This window comes from Danio rerio, chromosome 11, assembly GCF_049306965.1.
Source record: "Danio rerio strain Tuebingen ecotype United States chromosome 11, GRCz12tu, whole genome shotgun sequence".
NCBI classification, from domain to species: Eukaryota; Metazoa; Chordata; class Actinopteri; order Cypriniformes; family Danionidae; genus Danio; species Danio rerio.
This window is the reverse complement of record NC_133186.1, coordinates 36,489,286-36,505,059: the sequence shown is the minus strand read 5'-3', so window position 1 is coordinate 36,505,059 and position 15,774 is coordinate 36,489,286. Positions and strand designations below refer to the sequence as shown.

At 34.9% G+C, this 15,774-nt stretch overlaps 1 protein-coding gene across 9 annotated transcripts in view; it reads left to right on the top strand.

Moving 5' to 3' along the window:
* Positions 1–880: 880 nt before the first annotated feature.
* atp13a3 (ATPase 13A3) overlaps positions 881–15,774 on the top strand; it is a 97,826-nt gene continuing 82,932 nt past the window's right edge. For 5 of the 9 annotated variants that reach the window (XR_012387252.1, XM_073916929.1, XM_073916927.1 and 2 more), the window contains exon 1: positions 9,585–9,736. Coding sequence is in view for 4 of the 9 variants with exons in the window: in XM_073916924.1 (XP_073773025.1) it covers positions 2,018–2,246 (229 nt within the window). In the remaining 5 variants the exon portion in view is untranslated. Of the gene's footprint in view, positions 2,247–9,584; positions 9,737–15,774 lie in introns of those variants that run through there. The other 4 variants (XM_073916924.1, XM_073916923.1, XM_073916922.1 and 1 more) reach the window with 1 other exon arrangement.

Genomic DNA, 15,774 nt, shown 5'->3' with positions numbered 1-15,774 from the left:
CCCCAACATCCAAAGACATGCGCTATAGGGGAATTGAATAAACTAAATTGGCTAGTGTTAGTGTGTCTCATACATAATAATCTCTGCTGCTCCTTCCTTTAATAGCAAACGGCTGACAAATCTTGCTTTGCAGCGAAGGTTTTTGTATAACTCATTAGAAAAATGACAATCAGAAACAATCTGAACTTTAACTCTTTATTCCACATAGCCGATTCTCTGTCTGTCAGTGATCGTCATCTTCGCGTCATGATCAGTCTCATGATCCCCCTGGCTTTGCTAGTGTCTAAAGGAAAAGGCGCGTTGACATTTTACCGGATCTGTAACTACATATTTGGTGATGTACTGTACTGTATTGAAGTAGATGCGCTCAGGCAAAAGATCCGGACCCAACACGATTCATTTATTTGACTCTAAATCGATTATTGCTTTAAAGAATCAATAGTTTTAAACATGGTGCACTTTCAGATTTAAACCTCAGCTGGATGTTTTCATTCACTTAGAGCTGTGTTACACACTGCATGAAAGCTCATAAAACCCATAATAGGAGCTCTTTAACTATAGGGGAGTTGTAAAAAAAAAGCCTATTTGATAAAAACGGAAAGTATTCCTTTTAAAGTGCACTGTAAAATTCTTGCTGCCTATTTTTTTTTAATCAAAAGAACCTTTCTATTCATTTCAATTTCTATAGCTAAAAATTTGAATTGAAACCTGATTAACTCATAATAATAAAGTACCATGTAATGTACCAAAACAACAGAAATATATATATATATATATATATATATATATATATATATATATATATATATATATATATATATATATATATATATATATATATATATATATATATACATACACTTTTTTTTTTTTTGCTATTTAGGAGCAATGTGCCACTAACTGACACTTTACTGGGCTGTGTGTGCATGAATAACTGCTCAGACTGGCTCTAGTTTGCTCTTTGACAGATGCGCGCTCAGACTGAGGCATCATTTCTTGGAGTCTCTGACATGAGTCTCTTGAGTTTAAATATGTTTTTATACTGTAAAGGTAAAATTTGGAGAATTACCTATTAGAATTACTTTAAAAAGGACTAAACAGTCATCTCAGATTGGAATTGCAGTGAAAGAGCAGTGTTATAAGCATATTTGGTATAGTCTGAAGCACAGTATAAAGAACTCAAATGAAATGCAATATTCTAAAAGGACACTGATCAACTTTTAGGCACCATGTAAAATCATTGCATGCATGCATGCATGCATGTAAAATCATTGCTGCAGCCATGGTTGAGCAGCAAAGTTCCTTGATAATCACACGGGAATGGTAGTTCCTACAGTATAGCAATATCAATCTAGAAAATAGCAACTTTTAATTTTTGATGGATTTTAGCGCACAGTTACTACAAAAAGAAGCTCTTAAATAGGAAAATTTCAAGTTGTTGGTCATTTTTGAGTGAGATGCTAATGGTCTAATACGATTTAATAATCTATGCTAAGCTAAACTAAAAGTGCTCCCGCCAGACCCGGAGTTCATCTGATTGCATTCAAAAATGGTAAAACTCAACTGTTTAACTATAGGGCAGTTGTAAAATGAGCCTATTTGCTAAAAGGAAAGTATTGTAAAAAAATTATTGCTGCCTATTTCTTTTTCAGTTGGAACTTTTCTATTCATTTCAATTTACATCAGTCCAACTGACTAAAATATTAAATTCACCTTTCTTATAGCTAAAGATGTGAAACCTGATTAACTTTATTAACATTAAAGTAACGTGTAATGTACAAAAAACTGCTGAAAATTTTTTACTTTTTATTATTTTTGCTATTAAGACCCATGCGCCACTCACGCCTACCTCACTAGACTCAGTGTGCATGATTAACTCCTCAGACTGGCTCTGGTTTGCTCTTTGACACAGATGCGCGCTCAGACTGTGCTGAGGCATCATTTTTCTGAGTCTCTGACGTAAGCTGCCGCTCATGATGTCCTCTCTGATGTCACTGAACTCCGTCTGGCCATCAGCATGCTCTTGGTCTGTACGAGGCCCGAGTTTGTACTTAATCCTCTGCCTCCCCCTGAACTTGGAGAAATAAAAGCAAACTGGACGCTTTGTTTAAATAGGTGGAATTCTGTTTGCACATCTGACTCAAAGCGTGGATTAAAGCATCTGAGGCGGCAGTTTTTCTTGTTTTTCTTGCGGACAGGCTTGAGCGTCATCTTGAGCTCGCAAGGAGGGGGCAGAATGAGATGGCGTGAGTTCATTATTTAAATTCGGGCCTTTTCTGATACTCTATTGTAGCTTGGGAAGAGGGAATATGAACATGTCACAATGTTACATGATGCTCAGTTTTTTTTTATGGAAGTTGTTTACATCAAACAAACAAACAAAGTCACGGTGACCTTTTCATCTCAAGTCATATTTAACACAATCCTGACTTCATCTCAGAATTTGAGTTTGTATCTCCTAGTTGTCAGGGATTAAGATATTTATGAGAATTGAGGCTAAAAAAAGTGGAGAGAAAAAAGTGCACGTGTAAATCACACATTTATAGATTTATTAACAACTGAAAAAGAGAAAATGATAGTTCACCCATGCAGAAATGAAGATTTACCCACCTTCAAGTGTTTTAAAACCTCTGAGTTTCTTTCTGCTGTTGAACACATGGAAGTTTTTTGAAGAATATCTGTAACCATTGACGTCCGTAGGAAAAACAAATAATATGGAAGTCAATGGGTACAGGTTTTCAGCTTTCCTCAAGAACAAACATTGGTTTGTGTTTTAAAAGAAGACACTCAAACATGTAAAGAGAGAGTAAATTATGTAAACTATCCCTTTGAGAGATCAGATATGGTCTCTTCATTATTTTTCAATTCTCAAATAGCAGTATGTATCTATGTATAGTATGTCCACTGTTATATTGGAGTGATATAAACCCTATCAAGTCTCTTATTTAAAATTTCCTGACGTTAAAATCCAGTCATTTTGAGGCACACCGCAATGATGTATGAGTGCCCGCCCACCGAATTGATTGACAGGCAACATGTTTCAATAATAACATGTAGACAGATGTCCACAGAACTTTTTTGGCACATAAACCGAGATTAAAATATCTGTTCCAACTCTTTGTGATTTTTATAAGTTTTCTAAATGTTAAACGTTTTTAAAACAGAGCATGTTTGTAATAAACACAGTAAAATCACTGTAATTCTTAACTGCTATAATCAACACTGCCGCATGATGTCAGTAAACGCGCATATGTGTGTGTGTGTTCTGCAAGCAGCATTTGTGTGTGACTCATCATTTCAGAAAGGCTTGAATAAACTCCACTACAAATACATCAAATAAACTTACTTGGTATTTTAGACTAATGAGCTGTATTTCACCTTCATCCGTGTCTGTCTCTGTCACTGACTGCTGTTTATCTGATGTAATGCAAGAGAAGCAGACACGCATGTGGGATTGATAGATGGGGAGATGCAGCTCATTTGCATTAAAGCCACAGGCTACAAAAACAGCTACACTGTACTCAAACACCAAAACAGGCAGATTCTGGAGGCTATAATAAATAATCTGATGGGTATTTTCAGCTGACACTTCACAGACAAATTCTAGAGACACCAACAGCTTATCTTACATCTTGTAAAAGGGGTCAAATAGGTGCTCTTTTAGATAAAGGTTTGCATTTTAAAAACTGAATAGAAGTACAATAAGTATAGAAATATACAAACAAACTCAAGATAACTATAATCTAATCTGTCAAATAATAAAACGGCAATAAACTTTTAATGTCCATCAATTCAACAAAGTGTGGTTTCTAAGTTAATTTTGAGAGGATCATGTACTTTATGATTGAGCTGTGTCACAGCTGGTCCCGCTTCATATATTGCACCAATCAGATGAATACTGACTCAATATAAGTTGGAGTTTTTTTACTCCAGTCATATTCATCTTGAAGAATCCCCCCTTTCAACCCCTACTCCTCCCCTTCTCCTGATAGGGTGGCACGGTGGCCCAGTGGTTAGCACTGTTGCCTCACAGCAAGAACGCCACTGGTTCGAACCCTCACCGGGCCAGTTGGCGTTTCTGTGTGGAGTTTGCATGTTCTCCTCATGCTTATGTGGGATTCTCCCGAGTTCCCCGATTTCCTCCCACCATCCAGACATGCAATATAAGTAAATTAACTACTCCAAAGTAGCATCTTAATACAAACTCTTAGCCAGCTTTATCTCAGCTATTCCTAACACATTCACAAGCAGGGGAGTTCTTGATACCAACATTAGCTCAAACTCTCTTCTCGCCCTTCAAACGCGAGGGAGCCCCGGGCTCGAGGATATTCTGAGCTCAGGTCTCTCTAGGGACAGCATGCCAAACATGCTTTACTATTGATCATCAGCTACCTGTGAACTCTTGAAAGAGTCACCATTTAGGCTCTTTAATAACCATGAAACACTTTCCAGGTTGACCACAGTCCACTCTCGGAAATAAAGATATGCGAGCTGTCACTGGGGTGGTACCTTTTCAAAAGGTACACGTTTGTACTTAAGGGGTCCATATTTGTACTTCAGAATTATATTAGTAACTAAAAACTTTAAGAGGAACACTTTTGTATTTTTTAGGTACTAATATGTACCCTTGAGGTATTATTATGGACCTTTTAGGTACAAATGCGTACCTTTTGAAAAGGTACCACCCCAGTGACAGCTCGAGTACCTTTATTTCTGAGAGTGTATGTAACAAAAAAGTTTTTTCATTAAACACTTTTATGAATTTGGACTTTTTAGTCTATCATGAGAAAGTCAGTTCTGAGGAAAGAACTCGGCAGTTAATTGTTCATTTATATCCCATAATTCTGACTTTTCTTCAGAACTACAGGGGGGAAATGTTCTAATCACTTTGTAAGGTGGAAATGGGCTTTTAATCAGATGTACAATACCTTCTATGCTTGATTTATTCATTTACTTACAGTATAAAAGGCTGTCACATCACTTCCTATTATAGAAAATGACTACAAACTGATGAAACATTTTATCTTTCAAAACAGGGATGAAATGTTAGATTGACCTTTGAACGGACAAATAAATGAAACATGGACAAATAGCTGGACAGTTCATTATGAAATTCAGCCACTCAGTACAACAATTCAGCTGCTTAATCCATTCCTTGATTTATTTTTTTATTTATTTTTTATTATTTTGCTTCCCTTTCACTTATCAGATCTTGCTTTTCATATTGATTGTCAAGAGATGTGTAACTATTGGAACTCAACTGGATCAAAAATTTGGCTTAAAGTCAGTAACGTAGGGAGTAGATATGAAGACATGCAGCGTGGACGTTTGTCAATCGATATCTAAATATAATAAAGGTCTATTAATGTTTATCAGAATGTAATGTGTGTTAATGCAAATGCAGCATGTGTGATTAGATAAATCTCTCAGCTCCAATGGGAGTTAGCTCAGGCAGTCACATGACACTGGTGATGTCATATCCTAAACGTCACTGATGAACCCGCTAAAGAGTTCTTGCAACATTTCTCAGGATGAGGTCTGAAATCATGCTTTCTAAATAGCTCTTAATATGGACAGTTCAGTGCATTGAGACTAAATAAATAAATAAATAAATAAAGCATTACAAATGTAATAGGGAAGACTGGGGGAAGTCCTCACAATTTAATCCCAAATATTTTGATCTCAATATGATAAAAAAAAATATAATAATAAATCTATGTATGCTTAAACATTATACATTTATACAAAAAATAATTGATACCTGAACATTTTAAATCTTGGTATAAATATGAAAACAAACTAAGAAGAAACAATGTGTGAAATAGAAATTAATTCTATAAAGGTCAGATATATTTATGCACATAAAAAAATAATAATAATTTAGTGCATTTTGGAAAACATAGTTATGACTAACGCTCCTAAATCTTTTTTTAATTCACAGGTGATGTTTAACTAAGGAAATGATTTCACAATTTTTCTTATTATTTTCTTTCTGGAGCAGGGTGTCCACGGGGTCTTAAAATGTCTTAATTTTTAAATGCAAAAAAGGCCTTAGTCTTAAAATCACTGAAATATTGTGTTGTAGGTCTTAAATTATTTTAGATCATTAAAAAATTATTTAAAATGTTCCTCTGTCCAAGAAAAGCCAACATTTACACAAATCCTCATGATAATAACAGCGCAGCATATACCTTTACATGATCTTCCATACAAAAACTATTTACTCTTTGGTAAAGGGGAGTGGACCTAATATTTATAAATAGGCATGAAACAAGGTTTTATAACAGAACAGTTTGGTAAAAAAAGAAACGTTGAAAAAATTTTAAATATGTGGCTAAGAAATAACAATGTATTATTATTATTATTATTATTATTATTATTATTTGTGGCCTTGTGTTGGTGTGGGTTTCCTCCGGGTGCTCCAGTTTCCCCCACAGTCTAAAGATATTTGCAATAGGTGAATTGAATAGGCTAAAATTGTCCGTAGTGTATATGTGTGTATGAATGTTTTCCAGTGGTGGATTGCAGCTGGAAGGGCATCCACTGCATAAAAAAAACTTATGCTGGATAAGTTGGCGGTTCATTCCGCTGTGGTAATCCCTGATTAATAAAGGAAGCCGAAAAGAAAATGAGTAAATGAGTACTAGTACTCTAAGACTTTAGCACAGTACCTCATCTTGTTTTAATGGTGTTATGGCCAGCTTGTCTGTCAGATCGTTCCCTCTACTCCTACATGAGCGGGTATCCATAAAACTGTAACTTGTTTCTCTTGTATCCATTTTGTACAATACTCGTAATATTTCATACAGAATGTCCTGTCTTTTTAAAACTATAGAGGATGATTCAGAGCATGCTACTACATCTGATTGGGGTAAAGTTGGTTTTATATTTGCGCATTCTGACTTCCTCCTTAGCAATATCGTTTCAGTAAAGTATTCTTTCAAATCCTAAACAGGGAAATCGTATTAGCAGCCGATCACTATTAAAATACAACATTGTCCACAGTCAGTTGAATAGGGCTAATGCTGTTTTGAAGTGATGCTTGCAATTTCAGACAGAATAATCAAAGTAGTGTGGTAAACAATATACAGACAAGTTGTCACTGTTCAATGTGCGACAAATGTGTGAATATAAAACCGACTTTACCTCATTCTACATCTGCTGCTGGTGTTTCCATTGCATGGCCAGAAAAATCACTATACCATCTCTGTTGTGAAAACTGAAATATTAGTCAACAGTTTATATATTTCTTGAATTGCATTAAAAGGTTTTGTTTCATAAATTGTTTCATCTACAGTGAAGCTTGAAACTGGTATTTGGAACGGCCAAATGAAGTGTTTACTATAAGACTTAAATCCTACAGTATTACTATATGTATAGACCATTTTGAGGGATGTAAACCATAACAATGGTCCTAACACATTTCCTGTTTTACATTTTTAATTTCTATAGCTTCAGAGAATCCAAAAAGGTCCATATACTGATAAATAATTGAATTGCCTCTTGTTACAATTATGACATAGTTCGACAATAAGCGGATAGTGACATCACCACATTGAAACGGTCTATACTCCCAAGATTTTTTTTAGCACTTCTTTAATTGGATGAGTAAACACCAGTACATCATCTGTAATTGTCATCTTCTGCAATTTCCACATGCAGTGCTTAAATCTTAAGCCTCCACGTCCCTCTTAGGGCGTACTCACACTATGTACAGTTGCCTTAAACTGGGCCGAAGCATGCTTGTCCCCCCTCCCGTCTCCCCTGACGGCCCACACTCATATTACATTCGGGCTTGAGCAGGCTTATGTCATCGATGATGCGCTGTTCAGTAAGCGCTCTCGGTCAGCACAGTGGAGCTTTCTTTAGTTATATCGTTTTAGTTATTTCATATGCAGTGACATGCAGTCAAATATTGAGCATCAAGCCACTTTTGATGCTCAAAAACAATCATAAAGTCCTCATGCTGCAGGAATTATGAGGTTTGTTAAAGGTACAGCTGTAACTGCAGTGAGGGGTTTGCGTCTTTAATAATCTACGACAGTTTGCGTTCATTGAACAATAAGAATGATTAATAAATACATACCACACAGTCCTTTAAAAGTCACGTCTCGTCTTCAGTTTCGGGCTCAGGCGTACTTTGCACTCACACTACAAGTGTACTGCACCTGAACCGCACTCAGGCACACCTCTTCCAACTGGGCCAGGGCCAGCCAAGTGAACTGTGCCTGAGCCCGAATCAGAGCACTCACACTTCTCAAACGATCCAGGAAACAGGCCTGGGCACGGTTCAGATAGCATAGTGTGAGTACACCTTTAAAGGTCACCCTGAAATCAACATTTACCACTTGAATGTGAATAACATCTCTATTTGGAACGACTCCTCCCTATGCCCTAATCCTAAATCCTTCTGAAGGGATTAGTGCAAAGATTCACATAGTAGGGCCTGCGGGCCAAAGTTGGCCCATTGTAACCCTTGATTTGGCCCACCATCCTATCCGAGTCGAGAGAGAGAATGATGGAGGGTTGAAGCGAATGCCTTTTTACACAGAGATGGTCATTTCTAATTTGACGTAACCTTTTTTGATTGTTTTATTGCCGAGCTACAAAAAAGCAAACTGAAATTAAATGTTTCAATTCAATTTTTTAAAATGTAAATACTGTCACTCGACAGATGGAGGACTATGCAGAAGACAAGGGCGAGCAAATCAAGACAAAAACTAGTGTAATTCCGTTATAAATGAGATTGTTTTGTTTCTTATAAAGTCTTATAGTCTTGTTTTCTATAAGTTCCTTATAAATCATATAAAAATACATTGTATTTGCTATTTTTCTAGTCATTTTTAAATATTATTAAATAAATTAGGAAATTACTCATGGCAACTATATTTACCTTCGGCCCATTATAGCCTCAATCAAGTTGGGTTTTTGGCCCTTCGTATGAGAAAGTTTGGGCACCCCAGGATTAGATCATAGGGGTGAGCCCTTCAAATTGAATGCAGAGTGTGACAATAAACAACTTCCCTGCTCCTAGGATCATGGGGGCCTGAAGTGTCCATTAGTTGTATTCTTCAAAATCCTTCATTCCAAAGGGTCTTCGAAGTGGCCATTTTTGAGCACTTCAGTTTGGAACACTATAATATGACTGCCATGATTGTGTTCACTTTGCCCTTCAGAGTGTGATGTGTCCTGTGTGAAACGCACTGTAAATAGTGAGTGCATATTTTGTGTGAACTATTCCTTTAAGGCAAGCTATGAGTAGCCAACAATGAGAGACCCATTTTTATGATGTCATAAGGTTGACTTCTTACAAATTAGCTATTTTACTGTAAACTACCAAAATACAAGACAAGGATGCAAAATATGCAGCCACTGCTATAAAATACAAATGTCAGAATACTATTTTATATCTGAAACATGTCTTTGAAATAGGCCACGTGAATCATAGATTTGACTAAAAAGGAAATACTGGCTCGTGGTTTTATAGACCACTTCAACGGGCTTCACGCCTCTCGCGCGCTCACACGCACCTGACGCAGTTCCACGGTGACCTCATATCCTCTGCATCACTTCCTGTACATGCTGAGAGGCAGATCTGGGCTGTATTCTGGCACATTTACACACACACGATCATCTGCTGTCAGTAGCGCGCACGACTGAAGTCTAGAGTCTCTTTGTCCGCGACCAGAGCGCCTTCATCATGACCCAGAGGTGATCCTCGCCGCGGTGGTTCTGGGTGAGTGCGATTTAAAACACATACACACACACATACATATATTCACACACAGGACCGCGCGCGCGCTCCCGCGCACAAACACACGCTCGCTTCATTGATGTGTCAGTATGAAGTCATGGCTGCCTGTATTCTTTCTTCCTCGTGTGTGTTCGAGCAGTTTCTGCGTTTAATTTCAGGATTAAATGAGTTAAAGCGCTGTAGTGATGAATATGTCGATTTATTTTGTTTTTATATGGATGATATTGGTCAGTCTAGCTGTTGTGTGAGTGTAGTGGAGTAACGTTATGTGTACTTTGAATGTTACTCCGCTTTGGGGTTTCCATCAAGCGGAGTGATTTAAAGCTATAGTGCATCTGAAAATTAATTTCGTGTCATCAACGATTATTTATTGAGTCTCCTTTTTGTTAGCCTGTGTGACACAAATTTGAAAAATGAACACAAACTGAGATGTTGGACAGACTCATAGTGTCACTCGCCATTCACTTTAAATATGTTGTTTTTTTTATACAGTGAAAGTGAATGAGGATTGACAATGTCATTTTGACACCTTTTTATGTAAACAAAAGTCATGCATGAGTACATCATCAAACAACACACACGAGATATAGATACAGATATAGATATGGTGCATTCTTCGTGATTTTTGTAACGAGGTTACTCTTGAAGCTGGAGGAACCAGAATGACTAAATAACAAACTGCTGACACAACATTTAATTAAACGTGTCATTAATGACAGACGTCAAGTTGCGACTTCTAAATTTTACACATTAAAATCTTTGTGTAAAATTGTTTGTTGTCAGAAAGATTAAATTGAGCTTTTTTATTTGGCAAGAAAGCAATAAATTGACAGACTTTGTTACAAAATATTCATTACTAATTAATCCTTTTTAAAAATAAATAAATAAATAAATAAATGTTATTTTACTAATACATTATAAATTATTATTTTTTTATAAGCAACCTGTTAGCGCATTAGAATTATATCTGAAACATTTGGATGGAAGTAATCAAAATCATTTTAAATTGCGCTAGAATTTCTCAATAGGCATGGGCCGGTAAAAAATTCTGACGTTATGATAACCTTGGATGAAAGTATCACGCTATTGTGATTTCAAACTAAAATATATTCTTTTTAAATGTCTGGGTAAAAAACTAAAACTTTTTTCACCTTTGAAAACAATATATTTTATTCTTTGAAAGATTTATAATATTTTGGAGCAGTAAACATGTCAGCCTAAATAATTTAAAAGAATAATTGACTTCTGCAGTCTTTATTAGTTTCAAAAACACAAATTTCTTTGCAATTTAAAACGGCATCCTTGGATTTTTTTTGGCTTTAGATATTGTTGTCCTAAAAAAAAAAAAAAAAAAAAAGTAAATAAAAATTATTATTATTATTAAATTATTATTATTATTATTAAAGAAAATGTCGACTTTTTAAACAAAACTTTGACTTTTCCAAACCGTTGTATACCTTAAACACTGTTATCGTCCCATGCCTATTTCGCAGAGTAACTGCTTTGCTCTGTCCATCAAATACATGCATACTTGAACATAGACTTTCAATATATATTTAAATTTGTGTGTGTGGCATATAAAATGTTATTTTATTTATTTTTATTTTTGTAATTTTTTTTTTTTTTTTTTTGCATTGGGTGTGTAGGGTGTTTTGTATTGGATTTAAGTTTGCTTGTATGTTATTTATGGAGATTCTGCATTGTTTATATTCATTGGTTATTGTTTTCCAAAATATGCAGTGATTGTCAGGAGACCGAAATTTAGCATTTAATAAAACTCAGTGCAAGTATTGCTAGAGGGCTGGGTTGCTTGTTTAATATGACATGCTTTAAAAAGTAAATTATACTGACCGACTGACCCCAAACTTCAAAAAGATAGTCTGCGTGCGTGGATAAAAATGTAACTTAACTTGATCAGGTTCAGGTTCTTTCTCCGCTGCGCTTTTGATGTTTCTGCTAGTTGAGGTTTTGCATCTGAATTTTAATCATTCAAAGTTTTAACCTCTCTGTTTTTTTTGTACTTTGGCTCAAAGGGCAGTTGTCATCACTCGTCTCATTTTACATTATTTCCTAAAGCTTCTCACGATGTCTTATTAATGATTAGCTAATGACTAGTTTGTTTGTCTTTTAGTTCATGTCTTCTAATGTTAATATTTGTATGACCCAATCACAAGTGGTCAGTGTTTGCACTATCATAATTGATTTAGAACCTAAATATGTTCTCAGACCAACCAAGGTTTAGGGGACTTCTTTTTTCTTCAAGAGCTCTTTTAAATAATATGTTTAGCTGAAAATGTGTTCTAAGGAAAATGTTTGCGTCTCATTATGTACTGTCTTACAATCTGTGGCTTTTGTAGTTAGGATATTGTTACCAGTGTTGGATGAGTTACGTAAAAGGTAATTACTGATTACTCGTAATTTAAATTACTTTCCTAATTACTTTGTCTGAAAAGTTAATTTGTCTGAAAAGTTTAAATTACTTGAATGCACAAATCTCAACAAGCAGTATAAGTTAAACTTTTAATTATTAAAATGAGTCAAATAAGGCTCTTAAGCTTTGTTAAAAATGTAATATTAACTGTTAAACACCATATGCGTCAAAAAAGCACAAAAATCCTTCAAAGTAAAGACACCGTATTTCAACCATACCATATCTAGTCATTGATGTTTCAATTTATTGCTTAAGCATGTTCATAGTCTTGATCAATTTAACTAGGGCTGCACAATATATCGTTCAAGCAGACTGAACTTCAGCTCTGAAAACTGGACTGAAGCAGTTTTAATTTACTAGAACTTCCATGTTAAGCTGCTTTGACACAGTCTACATTGTAAACATGCTATAGAAATCAAGATGAATTAAACTGAATTCATCTACTCCTGTAATTTATTACATTTCATGCATCATTCACTGTCCTATAGAAGTATCCCAATTAATCTAAAATTAAAAAAAATTTTCCCAAATAGAGCTATTCACATTATCTGGTGAAACTGTATAGATACTGCCATAGAAATCGCAGAAATACAAAATAATGCAATGTATTTTTTTTCCAATATTGTAAATTGAACCTTCTTTGGTTAAAAATTATTATAATTCTTTAAAATATATCCATATAACTAAATATAATTACTCTGCCTCTCTCAATTGATTTATTCAGAACTGTTGAATTTATTTACAGTATATATTGCAAGTCCAGTATAACTAAAAGTGCTTAAATTACCTATAAAAGATGTAAAGTAATTCCTTAAAGTTATTTCATCAGTGGGTAATTTAATAACTGTAACTAGTTACTTTGTAGCTAATTATTACACCCAACACTAAGTTTCCTACTTGCTAAATATCTTATACTCTTCTGATCGTGCTATATTTATTTAAATTTTTTTTTTATTTATAAAATTTAAATTTATTTTATTTATATATTTATTTATTTTATTTTATTAAAAATTTTAATTGTTTATTGCGTTACCTGTAATATGAACTCGCCTAGGTTTAATGCTGAATGTTTTGTACATGTTCTTAATGTTCTTAAAGGGTTAAGTAAAGTCTTGTTAAAATTGGTGCGCTTTTATGCTTAGTCTGGTCTGAAGATATCAGTGTTTTGGGTACAAAGTGAATTCGTAATACAGTGCACTTGTATTTAAAACACATGGTGTCTGCTTTGAGAACAGAATTGAGTTGATGAATTTAGCAGGAATAGGTTAAACTCATTAAAAGAGTCTGTGAAGACTTTTATAATGTTAAAAGAAGTCTTTATTTTTCTTATTAGTCAAAGAAAGTCAAAAAAATCTATCAGTGTTTCCACAAAAATATAACCCCCCACAATTCAATTGTTTCCAACATTGATAATGATATAAATATTTCTGTAGGAGATAGAAATGTGGTTTTACAACTTTTGTTTACTTTGATCAATATGAAAAGAAAGAAATCATCATATTCATTTCGCCCGGGACATTGCAAAATAGGTCAGGAAGGTCTGTTTCTTTGTGCCGGCACAGGTCAAGTGTAGGGCGCTGCTGGTCAGACATTGATGAATGCAGTTAAGATGAGCTTTATAAGGGGCAGGAGGGTCACAGCGCCTCTCAAACATTGCAACACTTTTGTGGAGTGTCAATATTATGATTTGGACGACTGGAAAGCAGTTAACCTCTAAAGTGAATCTTTAGCAGAGAGACGCTGTCTGAAGGAAGTGAGTAACTGTGCTGTACTGTTGTCGTTTTACATGTATTTACATCATTTTAGTTTAAAGGATCGCTTCACTCTAAAATTCAAATTGACCACGTTTACTCGCCCTCAATTGGATTCAGATGTTTCTGAGATTCTTTTTGCTGTTGAACACACACACACACACACACACACACACACAAATACTAGAGCTGCACAATTAATCGTTAAAAGATCGCGATCTCGATTCGACCCCCTAGATGGTCTTAATTCAGCATTTCTACGATTCTGTCAATCATATTTTCAAGTTTAGGAGAGAAGAAAAGGCGGCTGCACGAGTCTTTTCATTGTTTCACGTTGCTCAGTGACATTGACACCTCCAAATGATGTTGAATGAGTCACATACTGTATTTATAAGGTATAATACACCTAAAAATCTCCTTTTTGTCTTCATATAATGATGTTTTCGCGGCCGGAAAATCACATGTGACGTGAGCTGCTGACCGTAAGCTGTTATCACAGAGAGGGCGCGCGCTCTACTTAATGATAGACGTTTGCGCGTCTACTTTAGTGAACAGAACCTGCATATGTTGCGAATAACAGGTAATACAGTTGTAAATAATATTCAGTTTGTGGAACAGAGTGATCGTTTGGGTGCCGCGTGCGAAGTATGAACAAGCACTTAGCAGTTAAAATTAAACCGAAAGTATGCACTTAATTTAAATGATCAAATCGCATTTTAGAGTTATGATTACGACAGGCATGTGATATGTTTTTTCTTTCATAGCGAACACACAGTTGTGCATGAAAATAAATGTTTACAATGTCAGTATAACTACTCTAGCCTATATATTGTTGAATAAAATCTGATAATCGCAAATGTCTGATTTTACCAGTGAATAAAATTGTCTAATATGACAGATTGCATTGATAATTCAACATCAGAATTATTATAAGTAGAGTAGAATTATTTATAGAAACCAGTAGACCTACACATGATATTATTATCGATGTCGCCATATGTTTGTTTTTACCATACCTTTATTATACGTCTACAGAATCATAAGAAAATCGTGATCTTTATTTTAAGCCAAAACATTGTGATTCTCATTTTAGCCAGAATCGTGCAGCTCTAACACATACATAAGATTCTTTGTATATGCTGTGAATTATAGCTATGAGAGAAAGTCAAAATTGACAAAAAAAAAAAATCGGTATTGGCAGGTCACGCTTAACCAAAAATTTAAATTCAGAATCGGCAGACACAATTTTAATCTGCGCATCTCTTCATTCAACTAGTATTTACTGTTCATATTAATAATAATAATAATAATACCATCAATAATAATACTAAGGTTGGAGATATTCAGAAATATTCTGTGATGACGGCAACATAATACATTAAATGTGAAAAGTTTTCAAATTTTACAGTACAGCACACTTGGTTAATGTATTTGCTAACATGAACAATACGTTTATGAAATATTCATGTTTTTTAATGTAGTTAATGAACATACAGTTGTTCATGTTAAATCACAGTGCTTTAATGTTGTTCCAAGGTACGTTATTGTGAGATAACAGCCGCTAAATAATGCAGATTTATCCAAGAACTTCGAATCAACTTGACCGTCTATCAGTACGTTAAAATCCATACACTTACATTCTCATTCATATGTATCTGCTTGTCTGTCCCGCTGTCGTTTATAACTATTTTTGGCAATATAGGGAAGAATATGCTTTATCCAGTCAGTTTTGTTTCTGTCTGCTTTGCGTTTTTCACTGTTTGGCGCCATCTTGTGATTGAATAATGTGCAAGTTGGTATATACTCCATCAGCTGTTTTTGTTTCTGTCAGCTTTGCA